Source organism: Lontra canadensis, unplaced genomic scaffold (assembly GCF_010015895.1).
Source record: "Lontra canadensis isolate GAN:19392208 unplaced genomic scaffold, GSC_riverotter_1.0 scaffold82, whole genome shotgun sequence".
Classification (NCBI taxonomy): Eukaryota; Metazoa; Chordata; class Mammalia; order Carnivora; family Mustelidae; genus Lontra; species Lontra canadensis.
Window position 1 is genome coordinate 5,687,330 of NW_022631076.1, and position 21,981 is coordinate 5,709,310.

Below are 21,981 nucleotides of genomic sequence, written 5' to 3' on the forward strand. Positions count from 1 at the left end.
CTAGCCAAGATTTCTCTAGAAATGAGAGAGAACCTACACACTAAGGTAAACTTTTAATAGTAGATTGCGTATATGGCTGCAGACTGCTTTTAAAAGAATTCTGGAATCTAGAAAGTTCAAACTGTTTTCATTTTGTCACCAGTGCTAGACTTAATGGCTTCTTCTCAAGAGTGAATTTTCCACCCATCTCCTGTGTGTGCATGGGCTAAGGAAAAGTTTGTCCAAGGCTGGGCACTTCCTTGGTCAAATATCAAAAGTTTTTTTAAAGAATGCATTTCGGGATGCCTGGGTAGATCAGCGGGTGGAATGTCTGCCTTCAGCTCAGGTCATGATCCCGGAGTCCTGGGATCAAGTCCCACATCATGCTCCCTGCTCAGTGGGTAGCCTGCTTGTCCCTCTCTTCCCTGCTCCTGCCCTCTCTCACTGTCTCTGTCTCTCTCCCTTCAATAAATCAATTAAAAAAAAAACTTTTAAAAAAACCCAAATCTATTAATTTATTTATAGTTCATGTACTTTAGACAAGCTGTCCTTAATCTTATCTATTAAAATTTCCCTGTTTAATTATTATGGAAATGTCAATATTCATTTTATAGTGTAAATGCTTTAAATTATATTTAATGTTTATTAACTCTGAAACTCTTGAGGAAAACCACAGAATTTCTCTTGTTGTATATAAAATGGTATCATGCTTGAGAAGTCTGTTAGTTCATGCAGGTTCACATTCAAAGCCAGTCTAAGTGCAAGAAAGGACCATGATTTGAAAGGCAAAAGAAAAGTCTGATAAAATGCATGCTTGAAACTTTTAAGCACAAGCTTGGATTTCTTGTGGGATTTTATCTTATGAAGAATCTACATTAGGGGCTCCTGGGTGGCTCAGTGGGTTAAAGCCTCTGCCTTCGGCTCAGGTCATGATCTCAGAGTCCTGGGATAGAGCCCCACATCGGGCTCTCTGCTCAGCAGGGAGCCTGCTTCCTCCTCTCTCTCTGCCTGCCTCTCTGCCTACTTGTAATCTCTGTCTGTCAAATAAATAAATAAAATCTTAAAAAAAAAAAAAAAGAATCTACATTAGGTTAAATTCTTAAAACTGATGAAAACTATTTAAATAACACTGATAATCAAGCTCTTTTCTCCCCATCCTTTTTTTCAAAGATTTTATTTATTTTAAAGACTTTATTCATTTTTTATATATTTATTTATTTATTTATTTATTTGTTATTTTATTTAGAGAGAGAGAACTCACAAGTGGGGGGGAGAGGCTGAGGGGGAAGGAAAAAGCAGGCTCCCCAGTGAGCAGGAAGCCAGACTGGGCTCTATCCCAGGACCCTGAGATCATGACCTGAGTCAAGGACAGATGTTTAACAGACTGAGACACCCAGGCACCCCATCCCCATCTTTTTAAAAAAGGTTTTATTTAACTATTTGACAGAGAGAGAGAGAGCACAAGTAGGGCGAGCAGCAGGCAGAAGGAGAGGGAAAAGCAGACTCCACTCTGAGTGGGGGACCCTGATGTGGGGCTCGTTCCCAGGACCTGGAATCACGACCTGAGCAGAAGGCAGACACTTAACCAACTGAGTCACCCAAGGCGCCCTCCTCCAGCCGCCATCCCCAACTTTTTAAGTGAAAGTAATAAATTCCATTTTCCATTATTTAAACTCAGTCTTGCAGGATGAACTTAACTTTATATTAGAATAGTCAAAGACTATATCAAAAATTTTATTATACTAACATTCATTTTAAAGCCTGGGTAGAACAGTTAAAACAGTATTATGATCATTTCCTGAATTCAATCATGTCTTTTATAATAGACACAGATCATACTAGGTATGTGGAAGATCTTTAGAATGTATACCCAGTTACCAAGAGAATTACCAAGACATAAACACAACTCTATTCTTTTAAAATTAATAATGCTTCTAATTTACACATTCAATATATAATCTATAATGAAATTGTTGGAAATTGGGTGATTCATTTATAATAAAAATGTGAGTCTAACAGCAACAAAGCCAGCAGCTATATAGAAAAATACTCAGTACCCTATATAAAATGTAAAATAAAAACAAAAAAACCCCAGAAACAACAAAATATATACACACAGAGCCTATATAGCATAGTTATTATTCCTTCTACATTGAGTTCCTGTAAATCAATAAAATAAAGGTGAATATTTTAATAAATGTATAAAGGTCAAAAGTATTGATAGCTAACTTACAAAATATAAAATGCAAATGTCCAGTAAAATTATAAAAATAAATCCAAATTCAATAAGGGTGCAAATTAGAACAAAGAGAGGACATTTAAAAAAAATATGTTAGGCAAATATTGGTAGAGAGAAATCTATTTTTTTTTAATCACACATTTAAAAGGGAGGGAGCATGAGTGAAAGAGAGAGGCAGAGAGAGAGGGAGAAGCAGACTCCCTGCTGAGCAGGGAGCCCAGTGCAGGGCTGGATCCCAGGACCCTGGGATCATGACCTGAGCCAAAGGCAGATACTTAACACACTGAGCCACCCAGGTGCCCTGAGAGAAATGTAGCTTTTGGAGAGAGGCAATTCTTGCACTGCTGGTGTGAGTATAAACATTGTTGTGATACTTTTCCTTAGCCTATAAGCAAATAAATGACAAATCATCTCAGCATTTTTGTTGTTTGTGTGTGCTTTTTTAAACAGAACTTGGAGACAAGACAATACTCAACAATAAAGAACTGGAGAACACACACATGCACACAGAACATATAGGAGAAGATGCTGTGCATGTCAATGTATGCGGGTATATGGATATTCCTACATATATTTCTGGCTATGTTACTCAGAAATCATAATTTATATATAATAGACTTAGCTATCAATGAGGCATCATGCATCTAAATATTGTATAATAATCTGGTATGAAACTTGACCTCATTTATTTGCAATTAGAAGTTTACCCATGATCTTTATAAATTCTAGGTAATTCTATAACTGCATTTGCCTTATGATCAGTAGTATACTTTACAAAATAGTTTCTATATAGTCATTCTGTGTTGCTATACTTTGATGTTACAAATGTAAAAGTTCTTTGTTTCACCAAAAACTTCCATATAAAATGACAATTTTAAATTGTTGCCATTTTAAAGACAAGCTATTTTAGTTAGAATAATGCCACCTCTAAAACCAAAGAATTAAAGTCCTTTAACTATTCTTAGTTTAATATTTATGGTTTGATCAAAGAACAAACAACTCCATTGTCTCACCCATCGCATGCATTATTACCCTATCTGAAGATGAAAGCATTTTCTGAATAAACTTTAAAGCCAAAAAGTAAAAAGGAGACCATTAGATTATTATGGTACAGGTTAGCAGATATAATCAGCATACCATACCTTTCCATTTCTACTGAATAACTTTTAAAGAGCCTATGATTTTTCCTGTACTCTTTACAAGGTAAAAAGATTTATTCCAGAGGAAAAAATCCAAAGACTAATAAATAATTTTTTTTGTTGCTGTTACAGGAAAAAGCCACTGGAATTCAAATGGTAAAGCACTTTCTCCAAATTACATGATTCAAATTAAAGTGACTAAAAAAAAAATCTGGGGTAATGATAAGATATGTGTTTGAGTACCCACCATGTATAACCATTATTAATTTACAATGATACATAGTAATCCTTCCTTTCTGAATCATACGTACCTTCCACGTCCCTTAACTTTTTAAAATTAGATTCTTTCTATGTGTTTTCCTTAGATATGTTTGATTTTATTGCTTAACCTTCAACATAACATATACAGTATTTCCATATTAACAAAACAATCTTACCAAAACATTTGAATTTAATGTCAGGAACCCTGTCATCTTAAATGATATCAGACTTTCCCACTCAACTGAACATCATTTCTACAATTTCTCTCATTCATTCCTTCATTTATTTTCCCCAGATAAAATACTTGGGAGTCTCTCATTTGTTATTAAACTCATTTGCTGTTTAACACATTTGTTAAGTAATAATTTTTCTTAGGTTTCAGTTGTATCAATGGAATAATTAGACTAAAGAGTGATGCATCTAGATTTTAGTCAATGAGCAATATTCAAACACTGCTTTTAACCCCTATGTAATTAATCAAAGTAGAGTAAGGACATGTAAGGAATATTTCAACTTTGTAATTTCATACTAACAAACACAGGAGGCAATTCAAGGGTAAGCATTTAAAGTGTCACGGTGATGTACTTTGAAAAGGACAGTGTAAATTAATCTCGAGCCACTGACTTACCCAAGACTGTGAGCTCTGCAGAGGCACTAATATTCTCATTTTTATATGTAACAACACAGGTGTAAGTTCCACTATCATCATCTGTCACATTGGAGATAAGCAGGTTGCTTCCACCCAATAGGGAATACTTTTTGGACCTGTAAGACACAGGCATATAAAATTAGAGATTAGATTAATGTACTAATATATATGTGTATATCAGGCAAGGTACTCAGAGGTTTAAATAAACTTTACAAAATCCGATTATAAAATTAGAAAGAAACTATTTTGAGGGTCTTGGTAACACCACATTTATTGATCAAAAATCCACCCAAAATAAACCCCTCCCACTGGAAGTCTTTGTGCAGTGATCAAAGAAATTAAATAGATTAAACTTGGAACCAAGCTTAGTACTGAAAAGAAATTTACAGATATTCTGGTGCAATTCTCTCATTTTGGATCTGAGGACCACAAGCTCTGGGGAAGTGATTCCCCACAGTGGAAGTCAATGTCTTGTGTCCTGACATCTGATTTAGTAACATTTGTATAAGGCCACATTTCATACTGTACCAAGAATATCTGACTATATTCAGAGGATGTGTTTTGACATGCTAAAGCTGCAACCAGGTTTCTCACATGCTTTAATATTCTCAGAAGAATAGTGACACCATACCATATAGTGTTGTTATACAAATATAGAGGGGAAATGAAATTTAAAGATTTAAGTTATTGTCTGTGAACCTATCTCATCGCAGAAAACAAATGTGTTAAAAAGGAGTACACCAGACCTCCAAATCAATGAAATTAATTTCTTAAGTGAAATCCATTTAATCAAAATGTTTCAGACTGTGTTCCATTATATTAAGAGTTTACTTTCTAAACTATGCCTTAAGATGATCTTCTCATAATTCAAAGCCAGCCATGTTCTCCTTTTGCCTTATCTTAAAGAATTTGTTACATCTGCAGTGTGAAAGACAAAATTGGAGCTGAAAAAGTTGCACAGACCCTATAATGACATGCTATGTATTTCAATTCAGAAAACTTTAATTTCTTGGGGTGCCAGCTGGTTCAGTCTGTTAAGCATCTGCCTTCAGCTCAGGTCATGTTCCCAGGCCCTGGGATCGAACCCTGCATTTGGCTCTCTTCTCAGCAGGACCCTGCTTCTCCCTCTCCCTCTGCCTGCTGCTCTGCCTACTTGTGCTTTCTCTCTGTCAAATAAATAAATAAAATCTAAAACAAATTTTAAAAAAGCTTTAATTTCTTTTTTTTTAAGATTTTATTCATTTATTTGACAGAGATCACAAGTAGGCAGAGAGGAAGGCAGACTCCCTTCTGTTGGGAAGGGGCGGAAGCAGGCTCCCTGCTGAGAAGAAAGCCTGATGCAGGGCTCAATCCCAGGACCCTGGGATCATGACCTGAGCTGAAGGCAGAGGTTTTAACCCACTGAGCCACCCAGGCACCCCTTTTAATTTTTTTACTTTTTTTAAAAATTACTTTCTTTTTTTTAAGTTTTGTGTTTTTTTTTTTTTGTTTGTGAGAGAGAGAGCAAGAGAAGTGGACAATCAGAGGCAGAAGCAGACTCTCTGATGAGCAGGGAACCCAATGTGGGACTCGATCCTGGGACTCCAGGATCATGACCTGAGCTGAAGGCAGTCACTTAACCAACTAAGCCACCTAGGTGCCCGAGAAAGCTTTAATTTCTTAATAAATATTTTATTCTCTATTCCACTTCCTTAAGATGATACCCTCCAAGGTTTATTTGCTGAATAGTTTTTGGACAGGGGGTTTTCAACAGCAATGCTGGCTTTCTAAATTTCTTTTCTGAATTGATCCCATAGATTTTGACTCTGTTCCCCATCTCTTTATCCTATTGGGTAAATGTCTTTCATATATTATATAATGTCAAGGAATATGGGGGGAAATCAAGTATCATCAAACACTCTAGTATTTCTAGGTACCTATATCAAATTAGAGAAGGGGAAACAGTGACATGTACTTCACAAAAGTCTTCAATTTGTGATACCTGAGTTGGATGACTTCCTCTCCTCGTAACCAGGTAAAACTCGGGGGAGGATAGCCAGAAACACAACACTCCAGGATGGCATCTTTTCCTTCAATGGCTATCACATTGAATGGTCTTTGCAGAAAATATAGCTGCCTATGCAGTCCTGGGTCTGTGGAAAGAGAACACAAAATCACATCTTTTATGAAAAACACTGTAAAGATAAATGATGTAGCTTGAACCATTTTTTTTTCCCCTAATAAGACATGCTGATACAGAAGGAAAGAAAAACTGGAAAGTTACCAGTGAAATTTATCAACTAGATTCTTAAAAGGTTTTTCCATCCCTAGTTTCTAGGATCATGATAGAATATTCTTAGCTGTTGATGACACCATGGTATAAGGCAACAGGCAGAAGCTTGTGACAAGTGTCTCATGAGGGCTCCCGGACTTGTGGACTTCTCATTAGAGAACAAGACAATGCGATCAGTAATTTTTCTAAACATTATCTTCTGGAACTTTTTGGTATGTTCAATTTGTCTGCCTCTAATATCTATTCCACTCCCTTCTGCTTTGTCTATTAAATCTGTGGCTGTTAGAAATGTGATAACATACAAGGATTAAATAGGTAGAGTGTAGAAGGTTCTGGGGGAAAAAAAACAAAACAAAACAATAAAAACCCCTGCGGTCTTCAGAATAGACCTTACATTAAATTTTGTTTTGTATACAGTTAAGTTAGGCTGTTTCTAAGCCTTCTGTTTATTTTTTTAATTTTTAACAACATTGCAGAGCATTTGTCCCTAAGCTGAGACTGTGAGTAGATGAAAAGCTCCTGTATCCTCCTACTTCACCCAATGCATTTTCTAGTTCTATATAACCAACATTATTCATTCTACTTTTTTATTTTTTTAAATTTATTTATTTCTTTATTTATTTATTTCACAAAGAGAGAGCAAGTGAGTTGGGGTGCGGTGGGGGAGGAGGGCGGGGAAGAGTTAGAGAGAGAATCCCAAGCAAGCTTCATGCTCAGTGCAGAGCCCAACCATGGGGCTCCATCTCCCGACCCTGAGATCATGAACTGAGCAAAATCAAGAGCTGGATGCCTAAACAACTGAGTTATCCAGGCACCCCAACATAATTCATTTTTACTAGCAGGCACTGAAATAGTGTCTTTTCAACCTAAAGACTTCTCATTCCATTCACCTGAGAGCTCATTTGTTTCAAAGTTGCTAAAGTTATATCAGATGTAATAAGAAACAAAATTACAAAATCTTAGCACATTCAAGGTAAAACTCTGTGAGAGTTAAGAGCTTCTCTTCCACCTCCCATATATTTCACTCCTAAAGCCTGGGACACACCAACAGCAGTCTATGGTCAGGTGAGTTTGGAGGAAATCCTCCAAGCCATGGTGATATCTCTGACCTGTTTGCTGACTAAACTTCTATCACTCAAAGTTCACTTAAGATAAGATGCTGTATTTCCACATCCCTATTAAAATCTGCATCCCTCTATGGAGGTTTGATTTAGGCTCTTTTCAGCTTAATGCATTAAATGGAATTAACATGTAATCTGTCATTTTTAAAATGCAAAGCACAATCTTGAAGAAAAGAAATGAGGCCATGAAATCTTGAAAACTAGTTTTGGGGTGGACAGAGAATTGCCAAGGAAAATTAGATCCAACTGTCATAGCGGGAGCCATAGAGGAGCAGAGAGGAAGTAAGGTAGATCTGGGATACCTTTTAACCCTGCTGTTAATCCTCGTTGGCCTGACCCAACTCCACACAGCTTGATTCTAGGTTAATAAAACAATTCTCCAGTTAATGGTTGGAATGGTAATTGTCATCCAAAGTGTGGAGAAAGACAGATTCACACTTTCTCAGTCTTCTCACATCTCTTTCTGGTTGTTACAGCAACAAAAATAAATACTCTTCACAATGAAAATATTGAAAGAATTTTTGAAATGTGTTAATCCTTATTAAGCCAATATTGTAAGAAAAAGTGTCTCAAACTTAAAAACAAATTGCTGGTGGTATGTGACATTTCCCTTTTTGAGAGTGACTTTTCAAATCAAATAAGAATAGTTTGAAGGATAATGTTGCTTATCAATAAATTTCCTGAAATGAACAGTTCCCAAAATCTATATTTACAAATAGCTATCTTCATAATGGAGTGTTATCTATTTGTATGCTTTACTTCTACCACCTGTTCTCAGCAGAATGTTTCAACTGCATATATTGGATAATACTATGCTATTCTACACATACACACACACACACACACACACACACGCACACACACTATAATAATACTATCCAAACACCAAGTAAGATCTACTTAATTTGATCTTATGGCTAAAAGGAAATTTACCTGGGGCCTATGTCCAATACTACTTATTTATCCATAAAAGAGCCAATAATTCAATCAACTATCACACTTTCTTTTATTAGAAAAAAAAATCAGCACAAGTATTTTTGCTTGTTATTTTTTAATTTTAATTTACTATAAAATTGACAAGTAGGGAGTTTCCATATACCAGTTCCCCATCCCCTGAAATTGTTTTCCTTATGATTAACATAGGGAATGATTACATGAGGGTGGTGCATTTGTTACAATTAATTAAGTGATATTGGTACATTATTATAAACTAAAGTCAATAGTGTACATTAGGTTCACTCTGTGTTATATAGTTGCATGGGTTTTGAAAAATGCACAATGTCATGTGTTCAGCATTACACTGTCATATAGTTTCACCACCCTTAAAATCCCCTAAGCTTTACCTATTCACCACTCCAGCACCACGCCTAAATCAAAGCCCAGGAAATTACTGGTTTCTCTACTATTTCTATAAGTGCACCTTTTCCTATCGCTGGAAATAAAGGATATTCCTATAGCATATCCTGTAGTTAGAATTATACAATATATCATCTTCTGATACTGATTTGTCTCACTTAGTAATATGCCTTTAGGTTCCCTCTATGTCTTGTGGGGATTCCGTTGTTCATTTGCTCTTCTTGCTGGATAGTATTCCCTTATGCGGATATACCACAGTTTATTTATCCATTCACCTATGGAAGGATACCTTTATTACTTGGTGATTCTAAACAAATGTGCTGTAAGTGTCCTTGTGCAGATTTTTTCTGGTCATAATTTTTCAACTCAGTTGGGTAAGTATCTTGGAGAGCAAAACTATGTTTCCTTTGTAAGAAACTCCCAAACAGTCTTCCAAAGTACCTTTGCAATTTTGAATTCCCAAGAGCAATGAATGTCCTGTTTCTCCTCATTCTCCTAAGCATTTGGTATGGCCATTTTTCTTAGCTTTTAGGCATTTTATTTTGTTTATTTTTTTTAAGATTTTATTTATTTATTTGACAGACAGAGATCACAAGTAGGCAGAGAGGCAGGCAGAGAGAGAGAGGAGGAAGGAGGCTCCCCGCCAAGCAGAGAGCCCCACATGGGGTTCAATCCCAGGACCCTGTGATCATGACCCGAGCTGAAAGCGGAGGCTTTAACCCACTAAGCCACCCAGGAGTCCCTGGATTTTAGCCATTTTAATAGGTGTCTAGCATTATAATTGTTCTAACTTGCGATTCCCCAATGACATACAATCGAGCATATTTCGTATGCTTGGTTTCCATCTTTTAGATCCTTTTCAATAAAGTGTCTGTTCAGATATTTGCCCATTTTTTTTAACGGATATGTTTTCTTATCATTGAGTTTCTAGTGCTCATATATTTTGCATACACATCCTTTATCAGATGTGTGTCTTGCAAATACTTGTCTGTGGCTTGTTTTTACTTTCTCTTAGCATTGTCTTTTGCAGAGCAAAAATTATTAATATTACAACTTACCAATTTTTCCTTTCATGGATTATTTTAAAGGTCTAAAAATTCATTGTCAAACCTAAGACCACCTGGATTTTCTCCTCTGTTATCTTCTAGAGGTTTTATAGTTTTATGTTTTATGTCGAGGTCTATGATCCACTTTGAGTTAATTTATTTAGAAAAAAACTTCTGTGACTAGAGGTTTGTTTTGTTTTGTTTTGTTGCATATGCATGTCCAATTGTTCCAGCAACATTTGTTGGAAAGGCTATCCTTTCTCCATTAACATGATTTTTTTCCCTTTGTGAAAGATCAGTTGACCATCTAAGTGGGTCTATTTCTGGGTACCCTATTTTGTTCCATTGATCTGTTTGACTATTATTTTGCCGATACCATAGAATCTTTACTGTTGTAGCTTTCTAATGAGTTTTGATGTCAGGCAGTGTGCATCCTCTGACTTTATTCTTCGGTATTATTCTCACCTTTCCAGGTCTCCTGTCTTCCCATAAATACTTTCAAATCAATTTATGAAGATACACAAAATAACTTTAACTCACTGGGATTTTGTCTTTATCTTAAAATATCAGTAGTTCAGGCATCACTGGGCTCATATTGCCAGAATAACCATCGGCTATTACTTTTTTAGAAAGAGCATATATATTCCAGACAACTTCAACTTCTGCCTGGCCCATTTCAGCTATGTTTATTATCTTTGTAGCTTCATTGGAGGCATTAGGGTTTGTGGCCTGATTATAGTATAAAAATGTCAGCTATTGGCAGAGAAATTTGGACTTATTTCTCCAAAGATAATTCTCTATAAATATATAACCTCATAAAGTCTAATATTATGGAAGTTCCCAAGAAAGCTAATAGAAATTTTCTTTAAAAGTAAGTAGTTTATATGTTTCACAACATTGTGATGGATTAAATAAGCTTACAAATTGTTTGAGTTCCTCTCATCCAGAATGGAAGGTCTAGTTCCTCAGGATTTAAATCTGGCCTGACCCTGTGTTGTGCTTTGGTGGGGGTCATACTGTATGAGCTCTGGAGTCAAGACCTCAAGAGGTCTTACAGTTTCTGTCATGACTCTTTCTGAGACCAGCATCTTAGTCTAGTGACCTGAAGGCACATGGAGGATAAATGAGTCCCCCAAACCAAAACCAGCACCAACTGACAGACATGTGACTGAGGCCATCTTGAACCTTCCACTTCAGCCAAACATACACAAGGGAGTCGAGTGAAACCAACAGAGGAACTGCTGAGATACACTGCAGGATTATAAGAGAGAATAAATTATTTCAAGTCACTAAATTTTGGAGTATTTTCTTATGTAGCAATAGCTATTTGCCTTATTTTTCTTCCTTAAAAAGGTGGTTCTATTTTAAGAGGAGTGTCAAAAAAGTAGATTTATGTTTTAAAAGAGGGGGGATAGAGATATAATTGCCAAGGTTATCTTTGTATGACAGAATCATGAGTGTTTTTTATTTACGTCTTTGGATTTTTCTCTATTTTCAAAGGTTTTTATAAAAACATATTATTTTTAGAGTAGGGAGTTCTGTTAAATTCTAATGTTGCAAGGTGAAGGATAATTATACAAGGAACAAAGAAATTATAAAAATGAATGATTAAAATACAAGACATATATTTAAGAACAGATGAAAGTTTTCTCTCTAAGCTCTAAAATGGTATAAATGGAAAAGCCCTAAAAAGAGCAAAGTTGAAATTCTAGGTCATGAGTCTTTTGTTGACTAAATTGATTTTAATGCTACTATGATGGAATTAGGAAATATAGAAATCAGTTTTGTTCTTGCTATATGGGCATTGACTATTCAGATCCAAATGACATTGTTCAGCTGAACATGGCAATTTTTTCCAGTTAATTAATGAGTATGATTTTATATCAGGAAATGGCATTAGAATAGCAGTTTGCAATACTCTATTTCATAAACTGGGTAGGTAAGTATACAAATGGTCATTTTATATTTATTCATTAAACTACACACGTTTCATATGCTTTTATATATGTGCTATATGTTTTAAAATAAAAAGGGGAAGGAAATGCCAGGGCAGACTTGAGAAAACATATTTGGCAATAGCTTTAAAATCAAACCAGCAAAAATGTGTAGTTTTTCCTCTGTCAATTTTTTTTTAAATTAAAAACCAAAAAAAAAAAAAAAAAAAAAAAAAAAGCAGACCTCCTTCATATGATGTTCACGGAAGTGAATGCAAAAAAATCATCCAACAGTTTTTCTAAATTGATTACAACCAGTCAGATTTGCTTAGACTAAGAATCAGTTTAGCTACTTCCTTTTGTGGGATGGGGAATATCAGCAGGCTTCTCCATCTGACCTGATTTCATCTTCATCCTGGTGGCAAAAAAGCTAATCTCAGAGAGCAAGAGGGTATAGTATATAACTAGAGGGAAAAGAGTCCTTACAGGGATACTGATCTCTGACATACACAGATTTCATTTCAAGTGTAAAATCACCTTATGGCAACATGTTACCATTGCAGATGCTGTCTGGCCTGCCTGCCTTCCTTCACTCCTTCCTCCCTTTCTAAGTTTTTAAATGGAAAATTTGGCCTGTTTAGCTTCATCTGTTGTCTGAGTTGGAGAGGATTAATCTATAATCATTAGGAAAATGAATCATGGATCTCACAACTGTTTGGTTACAGAAACATGGTACTCTTAAAAACTATCAAGGACCCCAAAGAATTTTTGTTTCTGTAGGTTATAGCCATAAATATTTACCATACTAAAAGTCAAAATTGAGACTTTTAAAAATACTTATTGAAATTTTATTTACAACTTACCATAATATATGTATTTTTTAAACTAATATAAAAATATTAGAAGATAGGTACTACTTCATATTTATATATATATATTTTTTTAAATTTGGTTTTAAATAATTTCTACACCCAAAATGGGGCTTGATCTTATAACTCCAGGATCAAGAATCACATGTTCTACTGACTGAGCCAGCCAAGAACCCTGAGTTTTGTGAATTTTTTAATGAGTAGCTTAATTGAGAATAACTAGGCTGTTGTGTTACTTTCTGCATTCACTTTGTTCTGATATGTTGATTTGTTTGTGTTATATGAAAATAATCTGATGTCAAACAAATAAATAGTTGGGAAAGGAAGGTGTATTTTAATAGCCTTTTCAAATAATTGTAAACTTTATCCTTTAACACTACACCAATAAATAGTTCCTTGAAAGTTAATTGTAATGTGGAATCTGACCCCATATTGATAAACATTTTCCAGTGTTATATAAAAATCTGTTGTCTTATCTTGTATTTTGTATAGATCTTTTTACCCATTTGTGATACTGACCCATCAATCTACCATCCTTTGGGATGGCACAGGGAATTAGACAGATCTTCCTAATGTTGACATATTTCATTATACAGTATCAAAATATCCCATTTGTTACTATCATCCCCAATCCCATCAGAAAGGCCTTTTAATGTTGTGATGCTGTCAAGCTCCTAGTGGCAGATACACGTTTTCCAAATTTCAATTTTAACTTAAAAGCCTGAATTTCATCCTTGGTGGCAGATACTATTTTCCTTAAACTGACTGGCTCACTTTGTTCATTTTTCAGAAAATGTCTAATACCCATGTCTGAATAGCTCTGGTTTTTCTGTTGATTGCCCTTTCAAGTAAAAATGGAGTTCCATTAAAAAAAAAAAAAAGAGCTAATTCAGTTTGAAACTCCGATGATCGCAAAAATCAAAAACTAATGTACTTAGACATTCTTTATATATATATATATATATATATATATATATATATATATATCCTCTTTTGATACTTAGAATACTAAAAAATATATGAACTTAAGGATTGAGAATTAATAAAGTTAATAATCTTTACTGCTTCATGAAAGGTATTCTGAGTCAACATGGCAAAACAATACAAAAAATTGTATTATCATTAAAATAGGTTTGACTCTACAGATATCCTAAAAGCATTTTGAGAAACACTAAGAGTCTCCAGACCAATCTTTGAGAACTGATGTAGATAGTTCAAACAAAGTAGCCTATCTCCTGAGACATTCAAGAAGCCCATTTCCTTTCAACAAGGGAATAGTTTTGCATCCTTGAAGTAGTAACTGATTAAGTAGAGGTGCCTGGGTGTCTCAGTCAGTTAAGTGTCTGACTTTTGGTCTCAGTTGATGTTTGATATCAGGGTCATGAGTTCAAGCCCTGTGTTGGGCTCCATGCCAGGCATGGAGCCTACTTAAAAAAAAAAAAAAAAAAAGGTGGATGTCATTCTTCCTCTTTCTTCTTCTTCTTCATATTGCTGTCGTTATTGTTATTATTACTTTCATTTGTGAAGGCAGTGAAAACTTACGTATTTACAGTCACTGTCTTTCAGCAATAGATTATTAAAAGTCAAGCAGTATTTTGGATCATATAACCTGACACATTTACCTACACCTCACATATTTAGAAATAGTAAATCAACTGTCTTCAGGGCCTAATTACCCAAAACCTCATGGAGAAGGCACACTGCAAAAGAAGAGAAAGAGAGTATTTTCCATTTTAGGGCATTTCAAAAAAAAAAAAGTTTCTATTAGATGTTACATTGGCCATATTAACTGAGTCTGTGAGGCCAACGAGAAGCTAAATTTGACTCTTCATTCCCAGGTTTTCCCATACAAATCAAGACCACATGATTTTGTCTTACCTCATCATAGATAACCAGACTCACTGAATATATTATCCAACATTGGGCACAATTTAGAGTGAAAGGTAACTCTCTTTATAATTATTCTAGGACACTAGATCTGCCTGACCCTATTAGGGCCATTTTCTTCCATTACTGTTGATGAATCTCAACTCTGAACTTACATGGATAAAAATAAAGAATAACTGAGGAAGAGAGAAATTTAATTATGGACTACTGGCATCTGTGTCAGGGAAAAAAAAAAAAAAGAAAGACCAGTTTTCACAACTTAATAACTATCTTCCTCAAAATAACCAGTACTTGCGTTTACGTTCTATGCTTTCTGAATGCAAAACCTTTTTTTTTTTTTTCTTCTCGTTGTATATTCTTTGGTTACCTTTATTCATTGACTGCCTCAATGGAATATCAAATACTTTTCCAATTGGAAATGAAAGGACACTGCAGGCTACAATGAGGTATTCTCTTTGATTTCTTCCCAGTCTTAAGATTTACAAATTAATTTAACTTTCACAGAGTGAGTTTCCTGTCTGCATCCTCACTTTCAAGCTAACTGACTGTTCACCTGCTGGCCCCTTAGCCATCCCCCATCTAGTTCTGTTTCAGGAAATTGAGCAGGTACCCTGTGTCTTCAAACACAAGCAGGTGTAATATGTGCTCTGAGTGAAAAATTCCATCAAACTCCTTCTAACTCTGTGTTTAGAGTGTCTTTTATTAAAAACAACCTAATCCAGACTGATCACAGGAATCAACATTGATTTAATCAAAAAGGAAAAAAAAACCTCCATCTGGCTGAAAGCCAAGGAGCTTTGAACAGAGAAGAGAACCATTTCTCAGGAGCTAGTAGTCATCACTCCACGATTCTATTACTTCCCTTCCTCATTTACACCAATTCAGTACTAAAAATGACATTCCCTCTCTGTAAATATTCCTACATCTGCTCATATTTCCTCCTTCTTTCTCCATGTACACACACATACTGCTATTTGTAGATAGAGTTTGGAAGATGAAAGAGGAGTGTCTATTCTTATCATTGGCATATGGTTATATCCCTTCTGTCTCACAGGCAAATTTTGAGTCTATCAGTTTCATTTTGTAGCAGAGTTGAAGGAAATGGTTTTTCATTTATAGTACAATTTTTTTTTCGTAATTTTACAGCTGACAGCAGAGTCCCAGAAAACAAATGCTATCATTATGATGTGTCAAAGTTAGTTTAGGGAACCCAGAAATCTTCATAATTTATATAAATACATAAAGTGGCATTTAAAATTTTCTAGAAAAGTAATTGATTATTTATTCTATAATTTTTAAGATTTTTTATGTTTTAAGAATTTTTAAGGTCCTTTTTAAAAAAAGATTTTATTTATTTGAGAGAGAGACAGAGATAGCGACAGAGATAGCAAGAGAGTGCACAAGCAAGGAGGAAAGGGTGAAGGAGGCTCCCCGCTGAGCAGGTGCAAGGCTCAATCCCAGAATCTTAGGATCATGATTGAAGCCAAAGACAGACACTTAACCCACTAAGCCACCTGGAGCCCCCTACTCTAACTCTTAGTTTTGTTAAATATATATATATGTTGGGGTTATTTCCTATCTGGCCGACGTTGAAAAAATAAAGGTATGCCCATAACTCATGACTAAATATGTCTTTTTTATGCTCTGGGAATAAACTGGTATCAAGCAAGACCAGAGAAGGAAGCTCTACCAGTCCATTCATTGACTTTCGTGACTTTTACACTCATAGGATATAGGTCTGGCTTCCACACATGCTCAGAAAAACCTCTTGTTTGTGAGTCAGGGCAAACTGCTGGACCCTTCAGTCACCCATACCGGAGCTATTAAGTGTTATATTCCTACTAAATGCACAGCTGACCATATATCAACCCTAAAAGACTCTTGGGAAAAGAAAGCCTCTCTCTTTTTTCAAGGAATCTTCATTCTTTCTTAGAGGACAATCCCAAGTGCACTGCATTTGCTTTTGACCTTGTATTAAATAACAACATATTAAATAAGGGAGTTAAGAGGAGATCATATGAACAATATTTAATATTCAAGGTCAAGAATAATAGAAAAACTAGAGGAACTGGTGAGGAAGAGTTCACTAGTGATATTAGAATGACAGGCATAGCAAAAAATGTAATAGATCACCCAGTATTTCAAATACTTTAAACTTGGAATCCTGGACTAGACTGATGTCCCCAAAGTGTCACTGAGAGATGAAGACTTTTTTGTTGTCATTATTAACAAATTCAAGAATCAAAAAGATACTATCTACTGCAAGTCAGCTTAGGCTTACTAACATATAAACTTTGTGCATCTGAATGGGATTTCATCAACTCCATATGAAACACTGATTATCTCTACTATCTCACATTGGTTAAAAGACCTTAAAAGACTTACAGTAACTAATTCTAATGTAGTCTGGCTGTCCATTGGTTTCCATGCTCTCCCCAGCCCTGGTTCCCAAAAAGGGCAAGCTAAAACTATCATAGTTGGGGGTTGGGTGGTAGAGCACATCATGATATGGAACTTGGTCATTTCACTACATGACCAGTTGTACACAATAAAAAGTATCCTATTTTCTTTTGGTGTGTTTTTTCTGACAGTATAAACCAGCTTAAAACCATTGTTTTTAAAAATTAATTTTAAAGCAGTATAATCTCATATTTTATGAGCTTCATTTTGATACCTAATGATTGTATGTTAGCATGGTATCATAGTTCTTTTTTTTTTAAGATTTATTTATTTGAGAGAGAGAGAGTAGAGAGCAAGTGGAGGGAGGGGCAGAGAGAGAGGGAGGGAGAGGAAGCCTCAAGCAGACTCCCTGTCGAGTGTGGAGCCTGATGTGGGGCTCAATCTCAGGACCCTGAGATCATGATAGGAGCTGAAATCAAGCTCAGCTGTTCAACTGACTGAGGGATCCAGGCACCCCCAATATTAATTAATTAATCAGTTAATTAATTAATTAATTTGAGAGAGCTGGGTGGGGAGGTAGAGAGAGAAGCAGACAGAGAATTTTTTTTTTCATAGCGAGAATCTTAATCAGGTTCCAAACCCAGTGGAGCTCGATCTCACAACCATGAGATCATGACCTGAGCTCAACTGACTGAACGACACAGGTGCCCCTAGTTTTTAATAATTAGAGTTCGTCTAGCAAACTTGGACTCTTAAGCACTCTGATTACAAAAGTGCAGTTGGAGATGAATGTGGAATAAAATAATAAATGAGAGCCCTGGTAGTGAGAAAATTTGGAAAGCCTGTTCTAGGCCAACCTCTTCTCTTAACAAATAAGGAAACTAAGGATTTTAGAAGATTCGGTGAATTCGTAATCGCTAATAAATATAAAATACAGAAGTCTTATTTATCTTCTAACCCCTATTTCTAAGCCAGTGTCTTTTGCAAAATTTTGTCTAACAAACAAAATAATGTTGATGTAAACTTTAGGGTAAAAATCATGTAGCAATGCACTATTAGAGAAGAAATAGGTGAGTATACTCTTCCTTTTAATAGATATGAAAAGCAAAAGCAGAAACAGAGTATTGTGGGTAAATAGCATAAGATATATATAAGTATCACTAAACAATGAACACTTAGATATCCAGAATCAAAATCAGCTAATTTACTCTCAGATAAATAATCTTGACATGAGAATCAAATTATTTAAGACTGGAACTTCTAAAATATGAAAGTAATTATAATAGTTACTAAGGACTTAGCAATTCCAGAAATTGTATTTGGCCTGTTAAGTTAAAACCTCATAACCACCCTAAGAAATATGTGACATTACTCTCTACATTTTGCAAAATAAATAAAGATTTAGATTAAGTAACTTGCCCTAAATTGCACCACTAGTACATGGTACAACTGAGATTTATACTTAGTCTGGTATCATACTCCATGTTTATAGCAACTTATTATAATAATAGCTCAATAGAGCAATATTAACTCAATATGCAATGGAGTGTGGTCGTCCATATACTGACTCCTTCATGCAGTCTGAATTAAGTCTAATATATTTAGGAAACATGGACTTCACTTGGTTCAAATATAATATAGTCTTATATTTCATTCTTTTGTATGTACATGTAAGAGAGAAGCAGAGGAAACCATTTTATCCAACTTAGATCTATGAAAGGTTAACAGTGTTCTGTTTATAGCCTGGCATAAGAAATAGTTTTACTCAAAACTAGCCAAAAAAAAAAAAAAAAAAGGCAGCAAACTATGGAAAAATCCTTTAGTACAGTAAAAAACATTAAGGATGATACAAAAATATCAGTAATACATTAATCTGATTTGCTCTTCACTTTCTTATTTCTGTTTTTCTGCGTGTATGTTTAGATCATGCTCTATCTTATTTAAAACTTTCAAGGATTCCTAGCCATCAATAAGGTGAATAGAATCAAGCCTAACTTCCTAGACATGGGATACAAGATTCTCCATAAAACAGGTCCAACTTCTCGTTCCAGATTTATCATCTGCTATCATTCTACAAATGGTTACCTCCTTAATATCCGGCAAAGGAATCATCTCTACAAGAGTCTGGAAATTTTCCACCTAGAACTGACTTATTGCTTGTCTGTGCTGATTTGGAACTAGAATTTACCATTCCCTGCCTTATGTTATTCATATGGCTACATAAGTGAATTGTCTGGCTCAATGGTTAATTTCAAAACAAAGAATGTGTCTTCTTTGTTTTTTCCTACAAACTATTATTCTGCAAAAATTATAAAACAAACAAAATGTAATTAATTTTATAATATAAATGATACTTAGTCAAACTAAATAGTTTCATGTACCCATCAGTAATAAATTCTCAGTCATGCACACAATTCTGAAACTGTTTGCTTTAAAACTAAATAAAATAGTTTTCCTTTAAATAATATAAATTTTGAAATATTTCTGTTAAAATGCCTTTCAATAAAAATAAATATAGAGAAAAATCATTCAAAATATACCTTTAGTCCAATTGATTCCATTAAAAGCCAATGCTTCTAAATTATACAGATATTTAGAGTTCAGGTCTATCCAGGACCCAGAGTCATTTAATTGCAGTTAAACGAATGCACAATAGATTGAATTACCAATTGATCAATTCAATTAGGCCATTAAGAAAACTGAAATAAGAGTTTCAGTGGATGGGCCAGTTATTTTAGTCAACCTAGTGCCCAAAGCAGATTTATAATTCAGCAATTCAATCTACTGCTTGGCACTCAGATGTCATGAGAACTGAATAAAGAGAACCTGACAATCCCAGGGGCCCCACAATACCTCATACATTCCCCATCACGTGCAACAAAATACGTCAAACCATTTCGACCTTACTTAGTGTTATATTACCATTATTTCCCCCAAAAAAGCCCTTTGCGACAATTTAATACTAACTTACTCTGTTAAAAACATACAATTCCTAATAAGCAAGAATTCAGTTTCTGTCTTAAAACATCAGTCAAATTAAATTAGTTACTGATTTCCCTACCTTTGAATGAAAGAATTATGCATTTAATCTGGGAAATATAAAATGTTATGAGGAAATCTGAAGCACGTATGACATTTAAAAGTTTGTAATTAATTTTGAACACAGTATCACCACTATTCCACACCCAATCTCAGAGAAATATGCCACTGCCTCACTTTTACTAAGCCTGGTTTCCACCCTCTCCCTCATATGCCTTATGTGATCCTTAATGAAGATCTCTTCCCTCATCTTCATTTCTGAATCCTGTCTGATACCACCATGGGTCAGTTCTCTCCAGGTTAATGCCACACATTCTACCTTATCTCCCTCCCTTCAGTTTATTTTCCTTACCTCCAGTTGGTCCCCTCCAACACTTCCTGTGCCCTATGACCTTGTTAAAAAGACTGAGTGCATATTGGGTATCTACCTAAAGATACAAATGTAGTGATCCAAAAGGGCACGTGCACCTGAGTGTTTATAGCAGCAATGTCCACAATAGCCAAACTATGGAAAGACCTATATGTCCATCAACAAGTGAATGGATAAAGATTATATATAATATTATATATATACATATATATATTTATATTTATATATACACATATATATTTATATATGTATTAAATATAGATATGTATTAAATATATAGTAAATATATATGTATTTTTATATATATTATATATTATATTATATATCAATTATATCAATTATATATTATAATATATATTAAATATATATGTATTAAATATATATGTATATATATAAAATATATATTATATATAGTATTCCATTATATATAATGGAATACTATGTAACCATCAAAAAACCCCCAAATCTTGCTATTTGCCACAATGTGGATAGAACTAGAGAGTATTATGCTAAGTGTAATAAGTCTATCAAAGAAAGACAATTATAGGGGCGCCTGGGTGGCTCAGTGGGTTAAGCCTCTGCCTTCAGCTCAGGTCATGATCTCAGGGTCCTGGGATTGAGCCCCACATCGGGCTCTCTGCTCAGCAGGGAGCCTGCTTCCTCCTCTCTCTCTGCCTGCCTGTCTGCCTACTTGTGATCTCTATCTTGTCAAATAAATAAATAAAATCTTTAAAAAAAAAAGATTAAAAAAAAAAGAAAGACAATTATATGATTGTCAGACAATTATATGATCTCTCTGATATGAGGAATTTGAGAGGCAGGGTAGGGGTTTGTGGGGGGGGAAGGGAAGGAAAAATGAAACAAGATGGGACCGGGGAGGTAGATAAACCATAAGAAACTCTTAATCCCAGAAACAAACTGAGGGCTGCTGGGGGTGGGGGGAGAAGGGATAGGGTGGCTGGGTGATGGACAGTGGGGAGTGTATGTGCTATGGTGAGTGCTGTGAATTGTGTAAGACTGATGATTCACAGACCTGTACCCCTGAAACACATAATACATTATATGTTAATTAAAAAATAAATTTAAAAAAAGACTAAGTGCAGGTCCCCTGAAAAGCTATGACGTCTCCTTTCTCTATGCTGTGCTGATGCTGCTCTTCTGACCTGGGGTACACTTCCTTGCCTTTCAAAACTGGTACCTGGCATTTCTACGTGAGGGGATGCCACTACATTTCTTCCCTCACAGCATAGTCCACTTTCTTTATCTGTTGGGGTTTTTTTGTTTGTTTGTTTGGTTGGTTGGTTGGTTTTTTTAAGATTTTATTTTTTTATTTGACAGACAATAAGAAATAAGCACAAGCAGGGGGAGCAGTAAGCAAAGGGAGAGGGAGAAGCAAGCTCCCCACTGAGCAGGGAACCTG

At 35.1% G+C, this 21,981-nt stretch overlaps 1 protein-coding gene across 2 annotated transcripts in view; it reads right to left on the minus strand.

Annotated features, from left to right (window-relative positions):
- Positions 1 to 21,981, minus strand: part of DCC (DCC netrin 1 receptor) — a 1,110,025-nt gene that overhangs the window by 571,376 nt on the left and 516,668 nt on the right. For both annotated transcript variants that reach the window (XM_032882476.1, XM_032882475.1), the window contains exons 4-5: positions 6,249 to 6,399; positions 4,247 to 4,383 (exon numbers count right to left, since the gene is read on the minus strand). In XM_032882476.1, the coding sequence (XP_032738367.1) occupies positions 4,247 to 4,383; positions 6,249 to 6,399 (288 nt within the window). The remainder of the gene's footprint in view (positions 1 to 4,246; positions 4,384 to 6,248; positions 6,400 to 21,981) is intronic.